The sequence below is a fragment of the Oryx dammah genome, unplaced genomic scaffold (assembly GCF_014754425.2).
Source record: "Oryx dammah isolate SB20612 unplaced genomic scaffold, SCBI_Odam_1.1 HiC_scaffold_2, whole genome shotgun sequence".
Lineage (NCBI taxonomy): Eukaryota > Metazoa > Chordata > Mammalia > Artiodactyla > Bovidae > Oryx > Oryx dammah.
Window position 1 is genome coordinate 20,120,879 of NW_024070186.1, and position 12,722 is coordinate 20,133,600.

A 12,722-nucleotide genomic window follows, 5' to 3' on the forward strand; every position below is an offset into this window, starting at 1 on the left:
TAGCAATGGCAATTTTTAAAACTCCAGAATTGAGCTGAACATTCAGGCAAGTTTGGGAACACGTTTATTCATAGTATTGTATGTGGCAGTGTGCCTCAGACTTGAAGGTGCATACATATCAGCTGGGGCATCTTGTTCACTCTCAGATTTTGATTCCGTAGGATTGAGGTTGGAACTGAGATGCTATACATCTAGCAGGCTCACAGGTGATGCTGACTTTACTGGTACTTGGACCACCATTTGAGTGGCAGGAAGCTAAGCATACTGTCTGCTTTTTAAAAAACACGAGCTAAAATGAGTCGATTCACTACAGATATGAGACCATAACAGGTTCATTCAAGAAACTGATATCTTCTGCATCCATAGTGACTGAGATAAGCTGTTGGAAATGAAATCAGGTTTTAAAACATGATCTGATCCAGTGTTTCTCAACAGGGTAGTTCATGGCATTCTGGGCAGGACAGGTCTTTCTTGTGGGATTCTCCTATCCTGCCCTTCACGGCATTTTTGGCCTCCAGGTGTCACATGCAAGTAGCAATACCTTATCCTTAATACACTCTGGAGGTTGGTTTGTAATATTCATAGGCCAGTGACTTGGTTAGCATTTAAGCATTTTTCAAGGTAATCTTGCAAGAAAGCATTGTATAAAAACAGATGAAGTCAGAGCTACCTTAGTTGAAACTGGAATTCTGTCCACCATAGTACCCAGCACCTCCATTGGACTTGGCTGGGATTCCTGGGGCCTTTTTTGGAGCCCCAGAGTGCTGTTTTCCACACAGGAATGAGAACCAGACTCTGAGAATTTATGAGATAATTTCCTTTCAGTGATTATTTGCAAGGCTTTATATTTCAGACTTTGATTTTAATTTAATGGTCAGCCACAACATACTGCTTATTTACTTCTGATAAGGTCTACCTTTTTTCCTCCTAGAATTGCTCCTTCAGGCACTTGCCTATGAGTTGATTGACTATGGTCACATTTTAATTATTTCAACCCTAACATTTTGAATTTCAAAATTTATGCAGCATTTATTTGCATCAGAGCAAAGAGAAGAAATCATCAAAAGTGCAATAGATCATGCTGGCAACTATATAGGTATTTCATTGCGGATCAGAAAAGAGCCTTTAGAATTTGAGCAATATTTGAACCTTCGATTTGGCAAATACAGCACTGATGAATCCATCACATCTTTAGCAGAGTTTATAGTCCAGAAAATATCACCTAGACATTCGGTAAGCTTATATGTTAAAAGTAAAAATTTGTTCATCTGATTTTGACATTTTTCTTCAATAATTTTTTAATATATTTCAATTTTGTTTGAAGGAACCTGTAAAAAGAATTCTAGCGCTTACAGAAACATGTTTAGTAGAACGTGATCCAGCAACCTATAATATTGCAACATTGAAGCCCTTAGGAGAAGTAAGTTTCAGTAATAGTTTAAATGAGATTTCTTCCTGTTGATATATTAGAATAATTTTCTTTCTGTTTTTATATTTTTTAGGCCTAAAGAATAGGAAACAATCTGTATTTAATTTTTCATTGTATTTATTGATCTTAGAACAATGAATATTGCAAAATTTGTTTTTCAAGTATATAATGAAAACTTAATTTATTAAGTATTATATGAAAACGTGAATGAGACTTTTAAGCAGCTCTTAAATTCTGATATTATAACCAAGTTATGTTTTTAAATATTGACTTTTGTCAACTAAATGATGTGTAGTTTTTCTAATGGAATACCATAAAAGTAACATCTTTCATGGAACTTGTTTCTTGTGTTCCTTAGGTGTTCGCATTGGTTTGTGACTCAGAAAATCCACAGCTTTTTACCATTGAATTTATAAAAGGCCAAATACGGAAATACTCTTCAACAGAGAGGTATCTTTTTTAAATTCATCTAGTTTTTGAGATCTTAGTATGTGCAAGGCAAAGTGCTTCATCAAAGAGGAAAAACAAAGATAAATTTAATGTAATGAAGGAAAAGACAACTTTATTTTGCTGCGTGTTTGAAATATCCTTCATTTAGTTTTCAAGTTTTGAAAGAGTATAAAAATGGTTCAGTTCAGTTCAGTTGCTCAGTCGTGTCCAACTGTTTGTGACCCCATGAATCGCAGCATGCCAGGCCTCCCTGTCTGTCACCAACTCCGGGAGTCCACCTAAACCCATGTGCATTGAGTCAGTGATGCCATCCAACCATCTTATTCTCTGTCGTCCCCTTCTCCTCCTGCCCTCAATCTTTTGCAGCATCAGGGTCTTTTCCAATGAGTCAGCTCTTTGCATCAGGTGGCCAAAGGATTGGAATTTCAGCTTCAATATCAGTCCTTCTAATAAACACACAGGACTGATCTCCTTTAGGATGGACTGGTTGGATCTCCCTGCAGTCTAAGGGACTCTCAAGAGTCTTCTCCAACACCATAGTTCAAAAGCATCAATTCTTCAATGCTTAGTTTTCTTTATAGTCCTCACATCCATACGTGACCTCTGGAAAAACCATAAATATGGTTACTTGATATTAAATCAAAGGATGGAAAATAAAGTATGTTTCTGAAACTTACACTTTTTAAATATTTAAAAATTATACCTTTCACTTTCATTCTTAAATTGTTTGGATAATGGTAACAAGTTACTTTGATAAAAATACGCTCAGTGCAACTACCACATGGTAAAACAACCTGTGTGCAGGTTTTGTGTGGTTATGTTTTAAACTCCTTTAGGTGAATACAAAGGAATGTAGTCACTGGAGCATATGGTAAGAGTTAGTTGAGTTTTATAAGAAACTGCCAAACTGTATTCCTGAAGTGGCTCTGCCATTGTGTGTTCCAGCCAGCAGTGAATGAGAGTTCCTGGTTCTCCACATCCTTATCAGCATTTGGTGGTGTCAGTATTTCAGATTTGGCCATTCTAACACTAATGTTGTGGTATCTTGTTTTAATTAGCATTTTCCTGATGTTTTATAATGTAAAGCATCATACAGGACTTTGGATCATTCTTTTTCCTTGTTTTTTCCACTTTAATTTTGTATTGGGGTATAGCCAGTTAACAAAATTGTGATTGTTTCAAGTGCACAGCAAAGGGATTCAGCCATCCATTCTCCCCAAAACCCTTTTCCCACCCAGGCTGCAGGATCATTTTTTTATTGGGTTATTCTTTTTATTGTTGAATTTTAAGAGTTCTTAGTATATTTTGGGTAATGGTCCTTTTTCAGATATGTCTTTTGTAAATATTTATTCGCAACTTGTGGCTTGTCTTTTTATTCTCTTGATGAAGTTTCTTGAATATGTAAAACTGTAGAGAAAGAAGCAGATAAATGGTTGCCTGAGGCTAGGGAGTTTTTTGCAAATGGGCACAAGAAAACTTTTTGGGGTGCTGGAAATGTATAAAAGCTGGATTATGGTAATGATTGTACAGCTGTATAAATTTTTGAAAAATTACCAGACTCTACATTTTAAGAATGTCTTTTGTGATTTCTAAGTTATCTCTCAGTAAAACTGTTAAAGATAATCTTAAAATTAGAAAACAAGAGGAAAATGTTAACAATCCATTCCTTTAGTAATTTGGATATGATATTAAACAGGAAAGTGAAGATATAGTATTGGATGTCAGGTTCTCTCCTGCCACTTCTCTTTAATATTTCCCTGGTACCCAGGGTGCCCCCCTGAGCAGGTTACCTTCTAAAGGGCCTATGCTGCTTTCTAAATGAAAATCTCCCTAGATTATCAACCCTAAAACCTTTTTTATTTTTAACTTGGCTTAGAGATTCCTTATTAGCAAGTTTGCTAGATGGAGTAAGAGCCTCTGGTAACCGAGACGTTTGTGTAAAAATGACATCGACTCATAAAGGTCAGCGATGGGGGTTACTCAGCATGCCTGTCGATGAGGAGGTAGAGAGCCTTCATCTCAGATTCTTGGCTACACCTCCAAGTAAGTATTGATTTAAATATAATTTCATTTCCATCCATCTACTTAATAATAAATAAATATAGTGCAGACCTCTAAATCGTTTTGAATCATTCATTTCCTTACAGATGGCAACTTTGCAGATGCTGTGTTCAGGTTCAACGCTAACATTTCATATAGTGGAGTTCTGCATGCAGTGACGCAGGATGTAAGACAAATTGTATCATGATTTGATCATTGTCATTAATTTTTGGTATAGAAACTCTTTTGAAATACTCTTCCTCACCTAGGGTCTCTTCTCAGAAAACAAAGAAAAACTGATCAATAATGCCATAACGGCATTATTGTCCCAAGAAGGGGATGTTGTTGCTTCAAATGCAGAACTTGAGAGTCAGTTCCAGGCTGTGAGGAGGCTTGTGGCTTCCAAAGCTGGTTTTCTAGCTTTTACTCAGCTTCCAAAGTAAGTTGCCTTAATTTTTTTTTCTTTTAATAAGAATTTGAAAAAGTCAAAATAGCAAATAATCAACAAATTTACCTCATTATATCTGATTAAACTTGTTACTTTTTAATATGGTGAAATAGTAGTTATAAAAAAGCAAGATGAATGAATGGGAATGATATTGCTGACTCGTATTTATACATTCACCCATGATATTACTGACTCTTGTTTTAGTGAATTTGAATGGGAAGTTCAAATTCAAGCCTTTTAGCTTTAATCAACCTTCAAGCCCCCCATGAAAAGAAAAAAAATTATGAAAACTGTTATGTTCTAGATATGGAATTCAGAATATTTAATTGCTGTAGTAATGTAGTGGAAACCTAAAATAACTTACTATATTATGTTTTTATAATAAAATAATGGAATGATGCTCTGCTGTTGCTACTATACACTGTTGTTTTGTCCCATGAGGTTTCGGGAGCGTCTTGGAGTGAAGGTAGTAAAAGCACTCAAGAGGAGCAACAATGGAGTAATCCATGCAGCTGTTGATATGCTCTGTGCCCTCATGTGTGTAAGTACTAATGTTTTTCTCAAGGAAGCTGATTCTAAGTGACTGATGGTTTAAATTTCCACAAACCTAGATTTTATTGTTTCAATATTTCCTAACTTGCTCTTACAGCCATTTACTTATTCAGATAAACATTTGTTTAGCATAGCCTATAAACTAGGCACTGTGCTGTTTACAAAAAGAAATACCAAGATGTTAAGACAAAATTCCTCCCTGAAATTGCTGGCAGTCTAGTAAGGTAGGCATGTGTATATAACTGTATACATAGTAGGGGCCATGGGATCCCTAAAAAGCAGCACTTGATTCTGGTTTTGTGATGAGAAGATAAAAGGTTCTACGTTAGTCTTTATGGGATATGTTAAACTTGATCTGAATCTTAAGGGGCAGGTAGATATTTTCTAGTTGCGAGAAGACTTTCCTAAGGAAGAATAATTCAGTTCAGTCGCTCAGTCGTGTCCGACTCTTGGCGACCCCATGAACCACAGCACACCAGGCCTCCCTGTCCATCACCAACTCCTGGAGTCCACCCACACCCATGTACATTGAGTTGGTGATGCCATCCAATCATCTCATCCTGTTTGCCCCTTCTCCTCCTACCCTCAATCTTTCCCAGCATCAGGGTCTTTTCCAGTGAGTCAGCTCTTTGCATGAGGTGGCCAAAGTATTGGAGTTTCAGCTTCAACATCAGTCCCTCCAATGAACACCCAGGACTGATCTCCTTTAGGATGGACTGGTTGGCTCTCCTTGCAGTCCAAGGGACTCTCAAGAATCTTCTCCAACACCACAGTTCAAAAGCATCAATTCTTCTGCACTCAGCTTTCTTTATAGTCCAACTCTCACATCCATACATGACCACTGGAAAAACCATAGCCTTGACTAGATGGACCTTTGTTGACAAAGTAATGTCTCTGCTTTTTAATATGCTGTCTAGGTTGGTCATAACTTTACTTCCAAGGAGTAAGCGTCTTTAAATTGCATGGCTGCAGTCACCATCTACAGTGATTTTGGAGCCCAGAAAAATAGTCAGCCACTGTTTCCACTGTTTCCTCATCTGTTTGCCATGAAGTGATGGGTCCGGATGCCATGATCTTAGTTTTCTGAATGTTGAGCTTTAAGCCAACTTTTTCACTCTCCTCTTTCACTTTCATCAAGAGGCTCTTTAGTTCTTCTTCACTTTCTGCCATAAGAGTGGTGTCATTTGCATATCTGAAGTTATTGATATTTCTCCTGGCAATCTTGATTTCAGCTTGTGCTTCCTCCAGCCCAGGGTTTCTCATGATGTACTCTGCAAATAAGTTAAATCAGTAGGGTGATAATATACAGCCTTGACATACTCCTTTTCCTATTTGGAACCAGTCTGTTGTTCCATGTCCAGTTCTAACTGTTGCTTCCTGACCTGTATACAGGTTTCTCAAGAGTCAGGAAGAATAATTAGCCTATGCAAAAGTTTATTTGGGAAGCAAAAAATAATTGAATATGACTGGATCATAACGTATGAATGGGGGCACACAGGTTTAGGAGTTACAGTTAGAGATGTGTGCAGAGACTGTCATAAAAAGCCTTTTGTATCAAGGAAGCTAGTTTTGTATGCTTTATAGGAAAGAACAACTGATTTTTTTCAACAGAGGAGTGATTTGTGCAATCACGTGGAATCATGTCAGTTGTGGAATTTTAGAAAATTCATGGATGGTATGTGAAGTATAGATTAGAGGTCAAGTTAGAGGCACGGAGAGCAAATTATCATGTAAGAAATGAAGTGCTGAAGTAGGATGGACTAAAGGCACATTTGAAAGTGGTTTTAGAGGTAAAACTCTAAGTTGCTGACAGCTTGTTGTGGGGAGAAAGCTGTAAAACTTTGAAATTTTTGGTTTATTTCAATTTTGTGTGGAGTATACGTTCCTTATAGTAAGTATTTTAGGCAGACTTAGTGGTATACATTAAGCATAAGTAATCACTTGAATGTGTTAGTTGCTTTGTCACCTCTGACTCTCTGAGACCCCATGGACTGTAGTCCGTCAGGCTCTGCTGTCCATGGGATTCTCCAGGCAAGAATACTGGAGTGGGTAGCCCTTTCCTTCTTCAGGGGATCTTCCCAACCCAGAGAATGAACCCAGGCCTCCTGCATCGCAGGTGGATTCTTTACTGTCTGAGCCAGCAGGGAAGCCCTTGTATAAAACCTTGTATAAAATCACTTGTATAAAACCTTGCATTTATTCCCCAAAGTGGATTTTATTATCTTTATTAAAAGTATTCCATTAAAGAATTAGTGAAGGACTTCCCTGGTGATCTAGTGGTTAAGAATTCGCCTGCCAATGTAGTGGACTCGATTCAATCCTTGGAAAGGGAAGATTCCACTTAGCTGCCACAGGGCAGCTAAGTCTGTGCTCTACAGTTATTGAACCCCACACTCTCTGGAGCCCGCAAGCCACAACTGCTGAAGTCTATGCTTCCTAGAGCATTATCTTTACTCCTAACTATCATGCTAGAATCCTTTTTATGCTCTTAGCTTATTCCAGCTGTCAAAAGAGAATCATCTTGAGACAAGGAAGTATTTGCTGCTAATATTAGTACTTAGTTTAAAATGCTAAGTTTATCATTTCAAATTTATATTATAAAATTGGGGGAGATGTTATTTGCTTTTTACTAAAAAGAATGGGTGTTATTTGCTTTTTAAGAGGGAGATCTGTGACTTATTCTCTCAAAAGTACCCTATGCAGTACTATCTACCCTTACTTGTTAGGCAAATTATCCACAGTCTCATCAGACCCAGGAGAAATCATTTCCTCCTGCTTATCACAAGTTTCCTTTCTGCCTTAAACTTAAAGGATGTGGTTTTTAGTTCTTTCAGTTGTTCAGTGAGTACTCTTCATAAATAAATTTTATGTGATGCAACTGCTTATGAATTTATCACTGTTTTTAATCAATAGCCCATGCATGATGACTATGATTTAAGACAAGAACAGCTAAACAAAGCTTCTCTTCTCTCTTCAAAGAAGTTTCTGGAAAACTTACTGGAGAAATTTAATTCCCATGTGGTGAGTTAAAGTTAAATTTGTCTTAATGAGTGATACCATACAGATTGAAGATATTCTGGAAGTACAACATGGACAGTTTTTGTTCTGTTTTGTTTTAAATTGTGGCCCTCATTTCAGTATTGGTTTACAGTTCAACTTGTTCACTTACTTATTTTATTACTATAAAATAGTGTCTTAAGACTATTTAATTATTTAGGAAAGGATAAATTGCAAAGCCTTTAACTTTTTAGTTATATCCCAGATTTTTACTTTTCTACTCACTTTAAAGATGTCATTATGAAATAATTTGCTTTAAAAAAGGCTAATAAAATCTTTATTCCTCAATCATTGGGTAACAGTTTTGGAGCTGGGCAGTCTATAACATCTAGAAGGAATATGAACAGATTGCTAGAGCTTTGCGGGTGTTATCCAAGATTGCCTTTTATACAAGTATACATTAACATTTGTCATGCCTGTTTGAGGAGTCTTGGTTATTTTCTTGAAATTTGACTGAATTTTAACTGTTTTCTTTTTGAGATAAGCACTAGATATACTACATTAGTAAAGCAAGTACTGCTTTGAGTAGTACTCATGTTGAGAGCACTTTAAAACTCATTTTGGGAAATTAAATGTTTACTTCTAACATAATAGGATAACAGGAAAAACACCATTATTAGCTGTGTTTTAAGTGAAGCTCTCTGTACTAAGCCAAGGTAATATGTTACTTTGTTTCAGGATCATGGGACTGGTGCCCTAGTTATTAGTTCACTCTTGGACTTCCTTACTTTTGCCCTGTGTGCTCCATATAGTGAGACAACAGAGGGGCAGCAGTTCGATATGCTCTTGGAGATGGTAGCATCCAATGGAAGAACACTCTTTAAACTCTTTCAGGTGAGAGCTTACACTTTTATCAGGTAACAACTAATCTGCAAGAACCACTTTTCAGTCAGTTTATTTTTAAAATAATGTATATGTGCTTCTGTGGTAATCTAAATAAATACAGCCTAGTATGTTATCATATTAGAATATGTCACTGATTTCTTGGTGTTTCACATAGAGCTCTATTGATGGCTTTTGATCAGTATTTGACTCTGTTGCCCATCTTTTCCATCTTAAAAGTAGTGAAAAACTAAATTTTTTCCTGTGGTCATCTCAAAGTCCTCTTTTCTTTATAAATTTCCAAATATTAAGGTGAGCTTTAGCAGGGCCTTTCATGAGCAGTTGAAAACATTTATTTCATATAATGCCATCATGTTTATTATGTACATGTGTGTATATGATATTTATATTTATAAATGTCTATTTCTGTTATGTTAATATCATAATTATTTGATATTTATCATTCCAATAAGTAGAATATATATAATTATTCACATTAGTGCTAGCTGTTTCTACTTCTGTAAACTCTTTGTTTTTAATATCTGTAAAGCTATATTAAAAGAATACCTAAAATTTTTAAACCAGACTGTGAACTGACTTTGAGATGTAGCTTTTTATTAATTTTATGGCTTGAAAGGGTGAAAGGGTTTCACTTTCAATTTTATGGCTTAATACTTTACATAAAACTGTGTATCCCTCTTAAGAGCAACCCCTAAATATGTTGGAATAAAACTCTTTTATTCTGTGATACTTTTTTCTCCCTATTTTAAAGCATCCTTCCATGGCAATTATAAAGGGAGCTGGATTGGTTATGAAGGCAATAATAGAGGTGAGAAAACAATTTTGAAAGTTCAACTTACTTGAATGTTAATTGGCTATTTTAACTTGGGCTGACAAAGTTACTTTCAGTCTTTTATGGGAAATATGCAGTATTTCTGGGTAAGAAAAGTAATTTTAAATGTTTATATTCCTTTTAAACTAGTTGTAACAACAATCCTTCAAGAATAAACTAAGAACTTAAAAGTTCTTAAGTAAGTAGATTTAGAGCAAATGAATTTTTCTGGTCCTCCATTATTTGTTTTATTTTAAAAGAAAAGTTAGCATTCTTTCTCTTCCTCTCTTTTGCGGATGGTAGTGGTGATGGTATTGAAACTTCATTCAGGTACTAAGTCTATATAGAAATCTATTAATGGAGTTAGTTTATAGCCAAGCAGTATTAAATAAATATTGTAACAAAAACTTCCTCATGCTAACCTGCATATATGTTTAAGCCCCAGAGATGAGGACATGATATTGTTGGACAGGAACTCTTGCTTCTCAGGATAGTTGCTTTAGCCTTATCACCTGGTAGCTCAGGTGGGAAAGAAAGAATCTGCTTGCAATGTAGGAGACCCCAGTTCGATTCCTGGGTTGGGAAGATCCCCTGGAGAAGGGACAGGCTACCCATTCCAGTTTACTTGGGCTTCCCTGGCGGCTCAGATGGTGAAGAAGCCGCCTGCCCTGTGTGATATGGGTTTGATCCCTCAATTGGGAAGACCCCCTGGAGAAGGGAACAGCTACCCACTCCAGTATTCTTACTTGGAGAATTCCATGGACAGAGGAGCCTGGCAGGCTACAGTCCTTGGGGTCGCAAAGAGTGAGATACAACTGAGCAACTTTGTATAAATAGATAGATAGATATTTTTTAGAAGACGAGATTGTGGCTATTAATATGAATTTACATACTGGATGTTTACAATATCAGTCTAATGGCTTTTGAATTTTTATATACTTTTGTTGTCATAATTGGATAAAATGTAAGAGTGCCCTTTGTCAAAAAACTCTGCCATTATAGTTCATAAATATAACAAGTAGCTAAATAATAAGCACAGTATTAGTATACTGTTAAACAGCTATTGAAAATTATATATAGACTTAGATTGGTTGGAACATCAAAGTTTATTTGCATTTTTAGTGTATACATGAAATAAAAGTGAATTGTCCCCCAGCTAATGGGTTCTATGCTTAATATTAGGTTCCAAAGTAAATGCCACATCTCTCACTTACAGAGCTTGAAGTCGCCAAGGACAGTTAGGACCATGAGACCATACCAAAGAGTCTTCCTGGATTTGATCCATTAATATATTGCCATTCATTCAGAAATATTTAATGAATGCCAGATATAACCAAAAGGCCATTTTGACTTCAATGCAAGCCACAGGTGTCAGATTCCTAGCCAGTTACTAGAGCAGTGTCTGTATAAGGGAGGCTTTTTAAATTTACACCGAAATCCTGGGAAGTATCTTAAGTTGCTATTTTCTGATTGTGAAAGCAGTGTATGATCTTCTTAAGAAGTGTTGGATTTTTCAGAAAAAACACAAGGAAGAAATAAATCACCTGTATTTTTACCATCCAGAGACAACAGCTGTTAGTTTTCTGGTGAATTTCCTCTCAGACCATGTTCAAAATTATATATGTACATATACTTACTATGTATATTTATATACATACTACATTCATTTGTATCAAATGATATATGTACATATTCATACTGCATGTACATTTGTATACTTCTGAATCTTCAGTTATACTATATACTTGTACTTTTTTTCATTAACATTGTATTTTTACTTTTTCCACACATCTTAAATATCACAGGCTTGCTTAATTCATAGCTCTGTTTATCTTTGATTAGTAGTCCTATCTATCCTACCCTTTTGTGAAAGTAAGTCTAAATAATCAGAGTGAAATAAGAATACAAAGAACTACCTCAACATCACATCAGTCTTTTTTAAAAAAATAAAGAATTGTATTCACCATAAAAGTGAATATATCTTTATCAACAAGAGCAAGCACGTTTGCAGATGCCTTTGGTAGGAGTTACTGATTTCTGTAAGTCACCTCTCCCCTTCATTGGCTGATATATACTCAAGGAATGAACCTAATTTTAAAGTTAATGTATAATTCCTGAGATAACTACATCTTGGAACATTAAAACCTTACTCCAAAGGCAAATAATATTTTTAAATGACTTATTATTCACCTATGTTATTTTTGGAAAATTGGAGATGCATATTTAATTTTTATTACATTGTATACTGAATAATTATTTTATCTAGAGATGTAAAATTAACAAAATTAAAATAGCTTGCTTTAGATTGTTGCTTTAGGGATCATCTTACCCTTTTTCCAAAGGAAGGTGACAAAGAAATTGCTACAAAAATGCAGGAGCTTGCCCTAAGTGAAGGTGCCTTACCTCGACACTTGCATACTGCGATGTTTACAATAAGCTCAGATCAAAGGATGCTTACAAATAGGTAGGTTAAATTTAATTTGTTATCAGTTAACTTGTTTAGAGAAGGGGTTCAGATATTACATAAAACAGCGTTTGGATTACACAGATGTCATTTTCTTTTGATTCACCTAGTTCTTGTCCTTTCCTTATGGAAAGATTGTACCCAAAAGATCATTGTCCCTGTCCCTGCATAACTGGGGAGGAAAAAAATAAAGCTGCTTTTTTCCCCCCACTCTCTGCTCATCAAGCTCTACACCACATAGTCATGGGACTGGAACATGGAAAAGAGTGCTTTGTAGCTTACGAAACTAGAACCACGTGTCCCCAGGGCATTTCTCCTTACATTTCCTCCTGGCTATCTCGTATGTAGATGACTCACCTAGTGATTTTTAAATAACTTTGGTCTGTTAGTTACTCTAAGAATAAGAAAACTTCATTATCTAGCCAGCCTTACCCAATCAAGCCTATCCTAAATCTCTTGCAGTTAAACAATTTTCCTTTAGGCAAATCATCTTTTTTATAAAATTCCTCCAGATATGAGGAAACACACAAATCTGTTTACTCCCTGCTGTATGAATTCCAGCTCTTTTAATTTTTCTTTATAATTCCTGATGTAATATTTTAATCATGTTCTTTTTGGCTTTTTGAAA

At 35.8% G+C, this 12,722-nt stretch overlaps 1 protein-coding gene across 1 annotated transcript in view; it reads left to right on the forward strand.

Moving 5' to 3' along the window:
* The window catches only part of DNAJC13 (DnaJ heat shock protein family (Hsp40) member C13), a 155,669-nt gene that overhangs the window by 57,574 nt on the left and 85,373 nt on the right, over window positions 1–12,722 (forward strand). The window contains exons 7-17 of the mRNA XM_040232721.1: window positions 1,027–1,233; window positions 1,325–1,420; window positions 1,788–1,879; window positions 3,756–3,922; window positions 4,027–4,106; window positions 4,189–4,358; window positions 4,809–4,908; window positions 7,833–7,940; window positions 8,655–8,810; window positions 9,571–9,627; window positions 11,973–12,094. Coding sequence (XP_040088655.1) covers window positions 1,027–1,233; window positions 1,325–1,420; window positions 1,788–1,879; window positions 3,756–3,922; window positions 4,027–4,106; window positions 4,189–4,358; window positions 4,809–4,908; window positions 7,833–7,940; window positions 8,655–8,810; window positions 9,571–9,627; window positions 11,973–12,094 — 1,355 coding nt within the window. The remainder of the gene's footprint in view (window positions 1–1,026; window positions 1,234–1,324; window positions 1,421–1,787; window positions 1,880–3,755; window positions 3,923–4,026; window positions 4,107–4,188; window positions 4,359–4,808; window positions 4,909–7,832; window positions 7,941–8,654; window positions 8,811–9,570; window positions 9,628–11,972; window positions 12,095–12,722) is intronic.